General features: G+C 27.2%; 1 protein-coding gene across 4 annotated transcripts in view; it reads left to right on the top strand.

Annotated features, from left to right (window-relative positions):
* Positions 1 to 12,173, top strand: part of LOC111623485 (tyrosine-protein kinase RYK-like) — a 72,190-nt gene extending 60,017 nt beyond the window's left edge. For 3 of the 4 annotated variants that reach the window (XM_023366079.1, XM_023366080.1, XM_023366077.1), the window contains exons 6-14: positions 1,287 to 1,419; positions 1,535 to 1,620; positions 1,714 to 1,860; positions 1,953 to 2,042; positions 7,246 to 7,448; positions 9,950 to 10,059; positions 10,940 to 11,099; positions 11,180 to 11,316; positions 11,422 to 12,173. In XM_023366079.1, the coding sequence (XP_023221847.1) occupies positions 1,287 to 1,419; positions 1,535 to 1,620; positions 1,714 to 1,860; positions 1,953 to 2,042; positions 7,246 to 7,448; positions 9,950 to 10,059; positions 10,940 to 11,099; positions 11,180 to 11,316; positions 11,422 to 11,533 (1,178 nt within the window). In that variant the 3' untranslated portion in view covers positions 11,534 to 12,173. The remainder of the gene's footprint in view (positions 1 to 1,286; positions 1,420 to 1,534; positions 1,621 to 1,713; positions 1,861 to 1,952; positions 2,043 to 7,245; positions 7,449 to 9,949; positions 10,060 to 10,939; positions 11,100 to 11,179; positions 11,317 to 11,421) is intronic. The other variant, XM_023366078.1, reaches the window with a different exon arrangement.
* The last annotated feature ends 122 nt before the right edge of the window (positions 12,174 to 12,295 follow it).

The following is a 12,295-nucleotide window of genomic DNA, read 5'->3' as shown; positions in this document are numbered from 1 at the left end:
TACCTGAGTAAATATTGCTATATTACATGTTTTATGAATATTTCAACAACAGTATTGATCTATAAATAGTAATACATTATCTTCTTCAATTCAGATGACTTTATTTTAAAGAAATAAATTTTTAAATGATTTTAAAATATCCCTAGGAAAGTTATTAAATAAAACTGATGATTTTGAGATTTTCATAAATTTCTTCATTGTGATTATTTATTATAAAGCACTTCTTTATTATTAATGTTGGTGATTATTTGTTAATCACATGATTAACGAATAATATATTTAAAAAATATTTTTTTGATTGATCTAAAATAAATTTCTGCATTTTTGAGTTTTTTTTTTTTTTCTTTGTATAATTGAATAAGCATTGATTCCTTTAATTCTCTATTAGTATAAATTTCAAATATAAAGTTCTGTAATATATTGAATGATCTGACAGTAATACTTGATATTAAATATGGGATCTTCCAAAATGAATGCTACCATTTTAAATTACTGTAATTATATTATTACTTGTGATGTACACCAAATGAGTAACTGTCTGAGCTTCATCTTCTATCTGCATTCAAATCTTATTGTCTACTATCTCTAGGAAGCACTGTAAAAAATTTGGTGACTTTGCAACAGAGAGAGAATTTTGTTTTGCAGTTTTCAAAGTCGAAATCACTCATCATCATGCAACATGAGTAATCTGGAGATATAGAGTTGTGGCTGCTGTGGGAGAAGTGACGTCAGATATGCTGTAGCAAACATGGGAAGAATTTGAGTATCAGTTGGATGTATGTTGTGTGACATGATTATATGCATTGAGAAATTGTAATTGGCAAATATGAAAGTTAGTTTCTAATGTTTCAATGTACAGTACATTATGACATTCTCAGGTAATAATTAAAATAATTATAATAATTTAAAATTGTAGCATTCTTTTTGGAAGGCCTTATATAGAAAAATTAATCAATTTTTAACATTTTTTTATTGGTATTTTATAATCTGTTTAACTACTGTAAATTCTGGATTTAAAAAATTGCCTAATGTCTAAAAGTATAATTGCAATAATGCATATTGCAAAGTATAATTTATATTTTGTAAATATAATTTACTTACATAACTGAAAAGAAATTGATATCTTGATAAAATAATTTTGAATCATATACTGATAAATATTTGTAATTTATAAAATGCAATTTATTTTAAATTAAGCGATTAACTTAATTATAAAAAACTTTTACTTCGTCATTTCATAGATATTATTTAGAAATGTTATTTATAATATACTTAATTTATTTTAGCTACAGATGCAATTGCTACCACCAGTCCTTTTTTCATTGGTGTAGGATGTGCTAGTGCAGTGATGATAATAATCACAATTTTAGCTATTGCAAGTTGCCTCAGAGCTCATAAAACTAGAAGAGATGCTGTAAAGTAAGATATACTTGATATGTTTTTATTTTAAAACAATTATCATCATAATTTTTATAAAATAACAGTTGAATGTTTTTATGAATTAAAATTAATTTTTTAAATGTTCAAATTTTAGCTTTGGGAGAAGTTCTCCAGTTTTATCTACTCAATGTCAGACATTTTTAAGAGTTGACACTCCTAATAATATTAGTAATACAGGCAGTGAGTATTTCTGGATAAATTTTTATTTTCCAAATAAATTATTTGTATTCATTGTATTCAATTCACAAATGTGGAATTTTTTTAATTAACTAGGTTATACTAGTTTTCGACGTCTCTCGCCTGTGTCTGTAGGAATACTTAGCCAGAGCAATGATTTGAAGACAACAGAGCTTTCAGAACAACTTACTGAATTATCTATAGAGAGAAAAAATATTATTTTACAAGATAAAATTACAGAAGGTTTGTTCTTATAAAAAAATGCATTATTTAATCAAAAGAACCTTTATTATTTTTTTGAATTATATTTTAAGATATATGATATTATGTAACAGGAACATTTGGCCAAATATATCATGGAACATTAATTGAAGATGAAGCTGAAACAAAAAATAAGAAGAATATATTTATAAAGACAGTTTCAGGTAATAATATTGTTATTTTAGAGATAAAACTCTTGCAGAATTAAATACAACAATTTCTTAGCTCTTATATACCGGTATAACCACACAAAATTAGAAAATATATCTAAACATCGACGATATGCGTATTGGGCTAGTATTAGGCTAATTACTAAATGAATTACGTAATCAATTTGGCACTAGAGGTAGGCGTTTAGAAAATATAACTTTTTAGAATGTAGATTAAATTTTCTATTATTATAATATTAAAAAATAATATAGTTTTATATTAAATAAAGAAAAACAACTTGACTGCTTTGTTCTGGAAAAAAAGCATTTTTTTGTTGAAGGAAAAAGTTTACTTTTAATATGCAAATAATAACAATAGGAAAATAATAACAGTTGAAAAATGATACCATCAATTTCACTGATATTGGTTTAATCAATTTCTGTATAATTTTATTTTTTTGAGATTCTTCCAATGTATAATTATGAGAAATTAATGTTATTAAGTTTAATATAAATGTGAGGAAAATAAATATAGAAACATCATAAGTAAATTACAAAGATGCAAACTAGTTATGGTATTTTGCTTTTCATTACATAAGGTTTTTGATAGAAAAAAAATGTATAAAATGACTAATATGTATTTTCAATTAGCAAGCAATATATTTATATTGCATTAACTATAATAATACATGAGAAATGATATAAAAACAGTTTTCAAAACAGGTAAGAAACTATTTCATTTTCTATGAAATTTTATCTATAGTCAATTTGTTAAGAATAAATCAATTGTAAATAAACTGAATAACAAGCAGTAGTATTCATCTGCTAATATTGTGAAATAATTGATAGAAAATATTGCATTTAAAGTTCCAGTTTCTGAACATGTATTAAAGACTTTGTTTTATAAATGCAATAATTAAAATAAAAATATGAATATGATGAGGGATCCAGGAAAAGGGGGCTGAGCACGTCTTCCTGTCATTTTACTTTTCTGGCTCTGTTATATATAACAAAGGGAAAGTATGGTGATTGGTTGAAAGATGACCCCAAGATTTTTACATTTTTGGACCCAAGACCTTGAAATATTGAGAAATGCAAAAAACTGGGAGTTTTTTTTCCTGTAAAATAATCAAACACTTTAGTATTTCCAGCAACGAAGTATTTAATAAAAAATAATAACGTTTTCGACTATTTTTAATAGTCTTCTTCAGTTAAGCCACTTTAAAACAAAAACGAACGTAAAATAGAATGCAATAGAATGCAATACCCATTGCTTGCATTCTATTGTTCTATTGTATTGCATTCTATTTGTTTTAAAATTATTTTATTTTGTTTTTTCCTGTATGTATGGATGTTAGTGTTTATGTGGGAACGCATGATTTGTTCACCCTCTTTGAAGTTTAATAACTCCTGTGCTTTTTGTCAAAAATTTCTGAAATTTTGCAGGGAGGTTTGTGTATTAGGGGATTGATGCTATTAAATTTTGGTGGTTAAAGGTCAACAAGGTGGAAAGATTGTGGGGGGTGTCATGTCTCAAGTAGGATCGGACTTAATAGTGACTTTTACTTGTTATTAGCATTTACAGTTTTTATAAAACCCATCTCTACCCTCAAAATTAAGCTTTTTGCCATTTTATAATAATTAAAAATATAAAGTTTTTTAATAAAATATCATAACAGTTGGCACTACACACAGTTTTAAATGTTGCTGGGAAAGTTAAGCAACAACTCATTGCTGGATATTTATTATTATTGCTGTTGTTCCAATTATTTTGAATTACCTTTAGCTACCTAATTTTATTCATCTTTTCTTTATTAATTCTTTAGATTGGTAATTTGTCTGTATAGATATGAAAATTTTTAAATGAGTATAAAGTTGCAATATGATTATTTGTACTATATTTGCCCCCCCATCATAAATCTTGACCCACCACTATATGAATATGTTTTATATTCAATTCTAAAATGATTTTTATATTAATAGTAGTGTGTATGTTTTAATAAGTTATGAAGAAATTATTTGAGTAAATAAATTACTTTTATTTAGTTGTTTTATGTTTCTTTCAAATTAAATAATTACTATATTTAAAAAGATAGCTTTGGATACCAAAGTATCAAAAGTTAAAAAAATTTTAGAAACATATACAATAAATACATTTAAATTATGAAGTTATTCTTTATTGAACATAGAACTTAAATTAAAGAAGGAAAAAAATATAGATTTAGAAACATTTAGTTCTTCTATTCGGCTTAAGTCTTCATCAAAATTTGCAGTTTAAATTCTTGCATATTCTGTTATCTGCCACAATTATAACTCATAAGTTCTGGAATATTGATATAACATGCTGAATGTAAATTTTTCCAGTTTTTCATAGTGACTAACTGAATGGTGTGTTTGCCTGTTTCTCAACATCACAGAATTTAAATGATTTATTGACCCACAAATCTCTTAATCTGACTCTATGCCAATTTAATGGGGTTTAACTGAGTGACATTGAGAAAGTCTTAAAATGCAATGTCCATATTTTGCTGCCAATTCAATATTTATCAACTTCTGACCAATTAATAATAGTAACTTCTTTCAAGATGATGACAGTTTTCTGCTTTAGAGGTATAATAAGTAACATTATTTGTAATGATTTTAAAAAAGGTTAAGTTTGGGAAGTACACTTTTGAATTACTGTGAGGCTCGGGACAGATCCGAACCCTCACTAAAATTCGTGTTAAAATAATTGTTTTAAAGAAAATAATATAGTAGTTAGAAATAGATTTTTATTTTATGAAAATGTGACGCTAACCTTTAAACAATAGAAGAATGTAAGTCTGTCCACCATTTCCGGTTGGAGATCGAATTAAACTTTGATTTTGATTTCTCCTGCGTCCTGAAAGGTTTCGAATTGTCATCAGGTGATGACAAGAGACCAATCGGAAAGGGGAATCTGAGAGAAAACAGGTAAAACCCCGGAAATTCAAGGACGCGACGGCTTCTTCTCCCGAAAGTTCTGAGTGACGGATCTGTTGTTGTGTGTGTGTCTGGCACCCATCTTCGTCTCCATCTCCCGACCTCGGATCAACATCTTTCCATCAACGGAAGTCGACTGCATTGTCTCGGAGTCGTTGAGACATGATGAAATGGAATGGTTCATTCGCGAACAAGGGACACTCCTTCAAAATGGGATTATCTTAGAAAGGAGAGGAAGACCCAGAGGCCGCAGCTGCCACAGAACTTCCAAGATCGCGGAAATCTTGTAAGCTTCTTACGTGTTTAATAAACGTTGCGTTGTTTGTAAACAAAGCATCTATCTCTGACTCAACTGCTTCCACATGTCGTTGATTGTTACTGCTCGGCAATCCAAATGGCAAGGGAGATGATGACGATATATATCACATATTATCGTTCATTGAGTTTCTTTTTATTTCTCCCCCCTTTGGCCCCCACATTACTTTTTGAATGTAACTCCATTCATCTCATGAAAATCTGCAGAATTTTTGCAAGTACAAATTTACTTTTAATATGCAAATAATAACAATAGGAAAATAATAACAGTTGAAAAATGATACCATCAATTTCACTGATATTGGTTTAATCAATTTCTGNAAGGGAGATGATGACGATATATATCACATATTATCGTTCATTGAGTTTCTTTTTATTTCTCCCCTCTTTGGCCCCCACATTACTTTTTGAATGTAACTCCATTCATCTCATGAAAATCTGCAGAATTTTTGCAAGTACAAAAAATCAAAGATGAATTATAAAGAAAGCCATCTTCACTTTCTATATGAACGATGGTGTTGGGTGGCATTCTTTATCTAACAGTATTTTTAAGCCCATAGAACAGACTTTCAAAAATGCTTTAATTGAAATATGATTTTTAAAATAGTGGTTTAAAAAAAAAAAGGAAAAGATTTGACCAATTTAATTTATTACATATTTAAAAATTTTTACAAATTTATGGTTGTAATATAACAACAACCATTCCTGTCACTGTTTTGTAGCATTCAGTATGGTGGTGCTCAGTTTACAAGTCCACTTGGTGTTAAAAGTAGAGGAAAAAAATAATATAGCTTTGCAGATAAATTATTTGTATGTCAGATAATTTGTAGTAAGGTATTTTATAATGAATTAAGTTACTAATTAAATGAAAGTAAGACTTTAGTCATCTCTGATTTGAATTAATGTAAACTGCTAATAGACCAATATCTTAAAATAGAGAGATTTGATTTAATTGATGGTATGAGGCAATGTAATGTGTGGGTGATCTGCCAAGGAAGAGTTTTTCCTGCAGGGACTTTTATGGGAAACTCTTATGGGTTAGATGTTAAACTTGTTAAGAAAACTTGGAAAACTACATGTGGCCAACCTTTTGGCATGAACCATCTATCTATAATCTATGGTTTTATTCACTCAGCCAACCACTGGTGGCCTTAAACTAGAGGATAATATAAGTATAAAGATTATTTACTGTCACACTCAGTTGTATATTTGACTTATTATATTTATCATCCACTCTTTACTGCTGTTTGGAACAGAAAACCATCATGTAAGTGTGGAAGATCAGTGCTGAGTGCTTCAGTCTTATCTTTACTGTTGAGTGGCATGCTGTTCTGGAGTCATGTTGTATAACATTGGTCACCCCCTAGTAGTGGTGCAAGGGACATTGACAGTACAGTACATTCAAGAAATACTGCACCTTGAAGTGTTACCTTTCATGGCAGGACTGCAAACAGCCATTTTCCAGCAAAATATGCATGTCTAGGATTTCCCAGGAATGTCTCCGTCATGCTGCCATACTTTCTTGGCCTACTTAGTCTCCAGATTTGCTCCATGTCAATCATTAGACCAGGTAGGTGGTTAGTTTTGGCCATCTGTGTGAAGGATCTGGAATGATACTTGCATCATAGCATAAAGTGCCCAGCCATATTGCCATCATTTGTATTTAGGCAAAAAGCAGTCCTACAAGGTATTAAAGATTCCTTTAAATTGTACTGTTGTTCCACAGGAAATTGTCCATTTAGTATGATATTGAAAATCACTTACTACCATCATCATTACGTTTGTACAAATAAAATTTCATTTGATTCCAACTCATTGTGTTTTGCTTTCTATTTTTTAATAAGAATTTAAATATACTACTTCATATTTAAAATTGAATTTATGAAGTTATATGTTAGAATTAATAACCTTTAAAAAGTAATTATATTTTTTAAAATTTTAGATCAAGCATCACCAGTACAAATTTCTCTCTTACTGAAAGAAGGAACAATGTTCTATGGAATGAATCATATTAATATATTGTCAGTTGTAGCTGTTTGTTTGGATGATGTGCAACATCCTTTAATAGTTTATCCATTTGTAGATCAAGGTAATTTTAAAAAATTTCTACAGAAATGTAAATCTTCATCTGAAGGGCATTGTCATGTAAGTATTATTTTTAATGAATATAAATGGCACTTTCACTAATCTTAATTAATTTTGTTTGTTTTTCTGCTAAATATTTTAGCCAGAAATGAAAAGTTGTGGATTAATTCTTTAAAATATGCTAACTTTATTTGTAGTCCTTTTTTGATTTTGTTTTTCTTTATATATAATCTCAGTAATCTGAATGATACAAAAATTAATTTAGATTAATGAGAGTGCACTCTATTTAAAATTGAATTTTGTTGGTGACTGAGTTTATTTTTTGGGTATTATAAAATTTTTTAATATAAAACTTAAATAAATTGTATATGTTTTGATTCTGCTTTAATTAAATGATGTATTAAATTTTGATTGATTGAGTTTATGAGAAATTACTAAAAAATAAATTAATGAAGCATGGAAAGCAATTAAAAAGAAACATCCAATTTTTAAATAAATCTTAATGAAATAGCTTTACAAAGAAGAAAATTAAATAAAATCTTATTACTTTTATTAACTTTTGTTTATTTTGTAACTAATGATAATTTAGTACAGGATGTAAGTTTAGAGATTTCACTAAAGTTATTAGATCTTGGAGAGAAATTTGACAATTATTCCAAATAATCAGTGTGATTTATATAGATGCTGATTTTCTCTAAGACAAAATATGCTTTTGTTTTAATTGATATTTTCATGCCATAAGAACATTCAAACAAAATGAAACTATGATAAGATAAAAATCTGATTTGTGGTTTACTAGTGAATTCAAAAAGTAAATATTTTTACATATATATTCATTCTTTTTAACTAATATTCAAGCTATTGCATTTGAAATAATACACTATTTATAAAATATTAACTTTAAGCATCTGAACAATCCCAATGATAAACAAAAAAAAAAATGTTTGTGCCACATACACTTCACACTTTGCTATATTCCTTTAAAAAAATATTAAAAATTAAAATGTGTTACTTTATTTTAATATATGTATTGATATAAAAAAATTTTTTATGTAAGTCTGTAATCGTATCTCCCGAAAGTTCTGAGTGACAGATCTGTTGTTGTGTGTGTGTCTGGCACCCATCTTCGTCTCCATCTCCCGACCTCGGATCAACATCTTTCCATCAACGGAAGTCGACTGCATCGTNTGTTGTATGTATAACAATTCATCAATTATTAGAACATTATTTATTATTATTATTTTTTTTAAATTAAATATTCTTTCATTTTAGTGGGCATTTGGAGTGACGCTCTGGGAATTAATGACTTTGGGTCAACAACCATATATCGAAGTGGATCCTTTTGAAATGGGAGTTTATCTTAGAGACAATTACAGATTGTCACAGCCAATTAATTGTCCTGATGAACTGTAAGTTTAGTTTTATGGTTATTGAAATGGGTTTATGTAAAAATAAATTAATTGTTGTATATTTAATAAAATTGAAATGTTTTTTGAAATATTTCAATTTCTTAGATTCACAGTTATGGCTTGCTGTTGGGCATCATCCCCAGATGAAAGTAAGTCTGTAATCGTATTTGATGACTTTTTCGTATTTTAAATATTTTTATTTGATCAAGAATATTGTTATATTTAAATACACTGTCTCAGATAAATAATCAAATATCTAATGCCATCTATGGCTCATTATTTATTATATACATATGAAACAATGGTTATTTATATATTTATATTGTTCAATAGAGAAATTTTGTGAAATGAGATTGAAGATAACAAGATCATTTCACTCATTTTATAGCTATGTTACGTATAAGTATCATGGGGTGTCACAAACCACCAGACAACTCTTTTAAAATAAAGGGAAGTGAATTTCATCCAAAAATCCCAAAATTGGATACACACTACCAAATTATGATATTTTCACTTTGCTGGAAATGGGTCATCAAGCCCTGAAGCTGAATTTTCTGAATGGAACATAGTATTTTTTTTATTTAGATTTGAATGAAATATAAAAAAATAAGACAATTTCATCTTAAACATTTCTTCTGAAAATGCTTCCAGAGACAGAATTGTTTTATTTTTTGCATTTAACCTTAATCTAAATTAAAAAATACCATTTTCCATTTAGAAAATTCAACTGTGGTCTTTGTTAGATCATACCCAATTTACTTATCACAATTTTTGCGATTTTTAACAAAACTCATTTTCCTTCATTTTAAAAGGGGTGTTCAGATGATCTGTGACATTTATTTTAATTTCAAAATTTTTTTAAAAACCACACATTGTTTTATTATTAAAAATTATTGAATAAAAGATAGATAAAATAAGTTGCTGTTAAGTTTTAGCAAAATTTTTTGAAGTTAATTTGTAATATTTTTTTAAGAAATTAAATATATTATTAATTTACAAGTTAAGTTTTTGAAGTATTACAATTGTTAAATGAGAAGATTTTACAATTAAATAACTAATCATAATTTTAAGCAATTAGGACTTTTGATATGTTTATAATTTAGTTTTATGAATTATTTATTTATTACTAATTTGAAAACTTTAATATTACAGACCTTACTAACTCAAGATTTAGTTGATATTGCAATTCAAATAGTGCAAGGTATGATTTACCTTCACAAAAGGAAGTTAATACATACAGATTTGGCAACTAGAAATTGTGTGTAAGTAACTTTTTCTATGTTAAAATTAAATAAAATTTTCTTGTATTAATAATCAGATAAGTTTCCTTAATTATAATTTTATATTCTAAATAATTCATTAATGCTGTTTAACACAGAGTAATTGAATATCATCATCCAGATATTTAAATATGAATATAACTATTGTGACTTGCAATTGTAAGATTCACAGAAGTAAAATTTATATTCACTTAAAACAATGTTTAAAATTCTTTTATATAAAGTATTAATTTTGTGTAAATAACATATGTATTTTGTATTCAGAAATTCTTCATTTCATAATGAACTCTATTTATTTATTATTAAATTAAAGATTTAATATATATAATAAAAATATAACAGAAAAACATTATAATGTGTTTAAAACATTATTCGACTATTTACAATTAAGTGTATATTCAACCATCTGGGATATTTGAGGTATAACACACATTTATGCAGAATTTCATTTTACACTATTATCTTTAACACAAACACTTATTGTCTTCACAAATTGGCTGTTGGGCATCATCCCTTTTATGAGAGAGAACATAACTTTTTTAATGTAAATGCAAAGTACCTAAAAGACCACCTAGCAATATCATCAAATAAAGCAGTATACTTTAACAAAGGATTAGAAATAAGCCTTTAAGCCTTTTATATAACTAAAAGGCTTAAAGGCTTAAGGCATAAGGTTAGTTTATAAAATTATAATTATGGTCTGATATATACTACTAAGGTAAAACATAATATGAAAAAAGTGAACTATGATTATTTTTTGTTAGTAAATTGTATTATTTGAAAATTCACATACAACTAAAATATTTAATTTTTATTGTATCAATATTAAGAATAATACTGATTAATTTGTTTTTGATTGCAGCATTGACACTTGGTTGAAAGTCAAGATTACAGATAATGCTTTATCTAGGGATCTTTTCCCCAATGATTATCATTGTTTAGGAGATAATGAGAATCGCCCAGTTAAATGGCTCGCTCCCGAAAGTTTATTGCATAAAGAATTTTCACCAAGTAGTGATGTTGTATGTATAACAATTCATCAATTATTAGAACATTATTTATTATTATTATTTTTTTTAAATTAAATATTCTTTCATTTTAGTGGGCATTTGGAGTGACGCTCTGGGAATTAATGACTTTGGGTCAACAACCATATATCGAAGTGGATCCTTTTGAAATGGGAGTTTATCTTAGAGACAATTACAGATTGTCACAGCCAATTAATTGTCCTGATGAACTGTAAGTTTAGTTTTATGGTTATTGAAATGGGTTTATGTAAAAATAAATTAATTGTTGTATATTTAATAAAATTGAAATGTTTTTTGAAATATTTCAATTTCTTAGATTCACAGTTATGGCTTGCTGTTGGGCATCATCCCCAGATGAAAGACCAACTTTCAGTCAGTTATTGAGGTGTTTGAAAGAATTTCATGCTACATTAGTACAGTATATCTAAGAGATAGTGGATCCAATATTTGGCTATCATAGGAAAGTTGTCCATAACTTTATTTATCATCAGTTCCTATGACTTCAAAAAGTAATAGTGTACAGAAGTTTAGGAAGGATGGATGTATTTGTGCCAATTTGTATAAAAAATTATTAATGACGGAAAAATGCTCAAATTTTAAAGAAAAAGTTGATTTAACACTGCCAATAAATTTAAAAATTTTAAATGTAAATCAAATGTTGGCAAAATTGTCAATGTGGAAGTCTTTTAGCACCTGCTTATTGCTCAACATGTACACTAGTTGTCGTGGTTTCCTGTTTGCATTATACATTGTATATTTTCAAAACACAATTTTAACAGTATAAATTAATTATAAGATAAATAATAATGCTTTGGAGAATTAAACATGTACATATTTTTAAAATTATTAAGCAATAAAATGTAATAATGCAGCTAACAATTTTGTCATGCAACACGCAGCAGGCATTTTTAGAAAGTATTCTGCTTTAAGTCAAGTTTTACATTGTAAAAAATAAAATGCTTTTTGTAATATTTTTTTGATTAAATTTTAATACTTTCAAATGTAATTTTGATTCTGAAATCTTTAAGTGAAATTATTATTAAAGAGGAAAAAGTAATTGTTCTAGTTTATTCTTAAATTCCATTTAGTATTAAAAGATAAAGCAAATAATCCATTTTGAATTTTCCCAGATTAAACTGTTTTTTACTTAATAATAGAATGTGCCACGAAGAAGAAGTTTAACTTTAATT

Source organism: Centruroides sculpturatus, unplaced genomic scaffold (genome assembly GCF_000671375.1).
Source record: "Centruroides sculpturatus isolate CEXI.00-Female unplaced genomic scaffold, Cexi_2.0 scaffold115, whole genome shotgun sequence".
Classification (NCBI taxonomy): domain Eukaryota; kingdom Metazoa; phylum Arthropoda; class Arachnida; order Scorpiones; family Buthidae; genus Centruroides; species Centruroides sculpturatus.
Note: the sequence above shows the minus strand (reverse complement) of the source record. Positions and strands in the feature narration are given on the sequence as shown.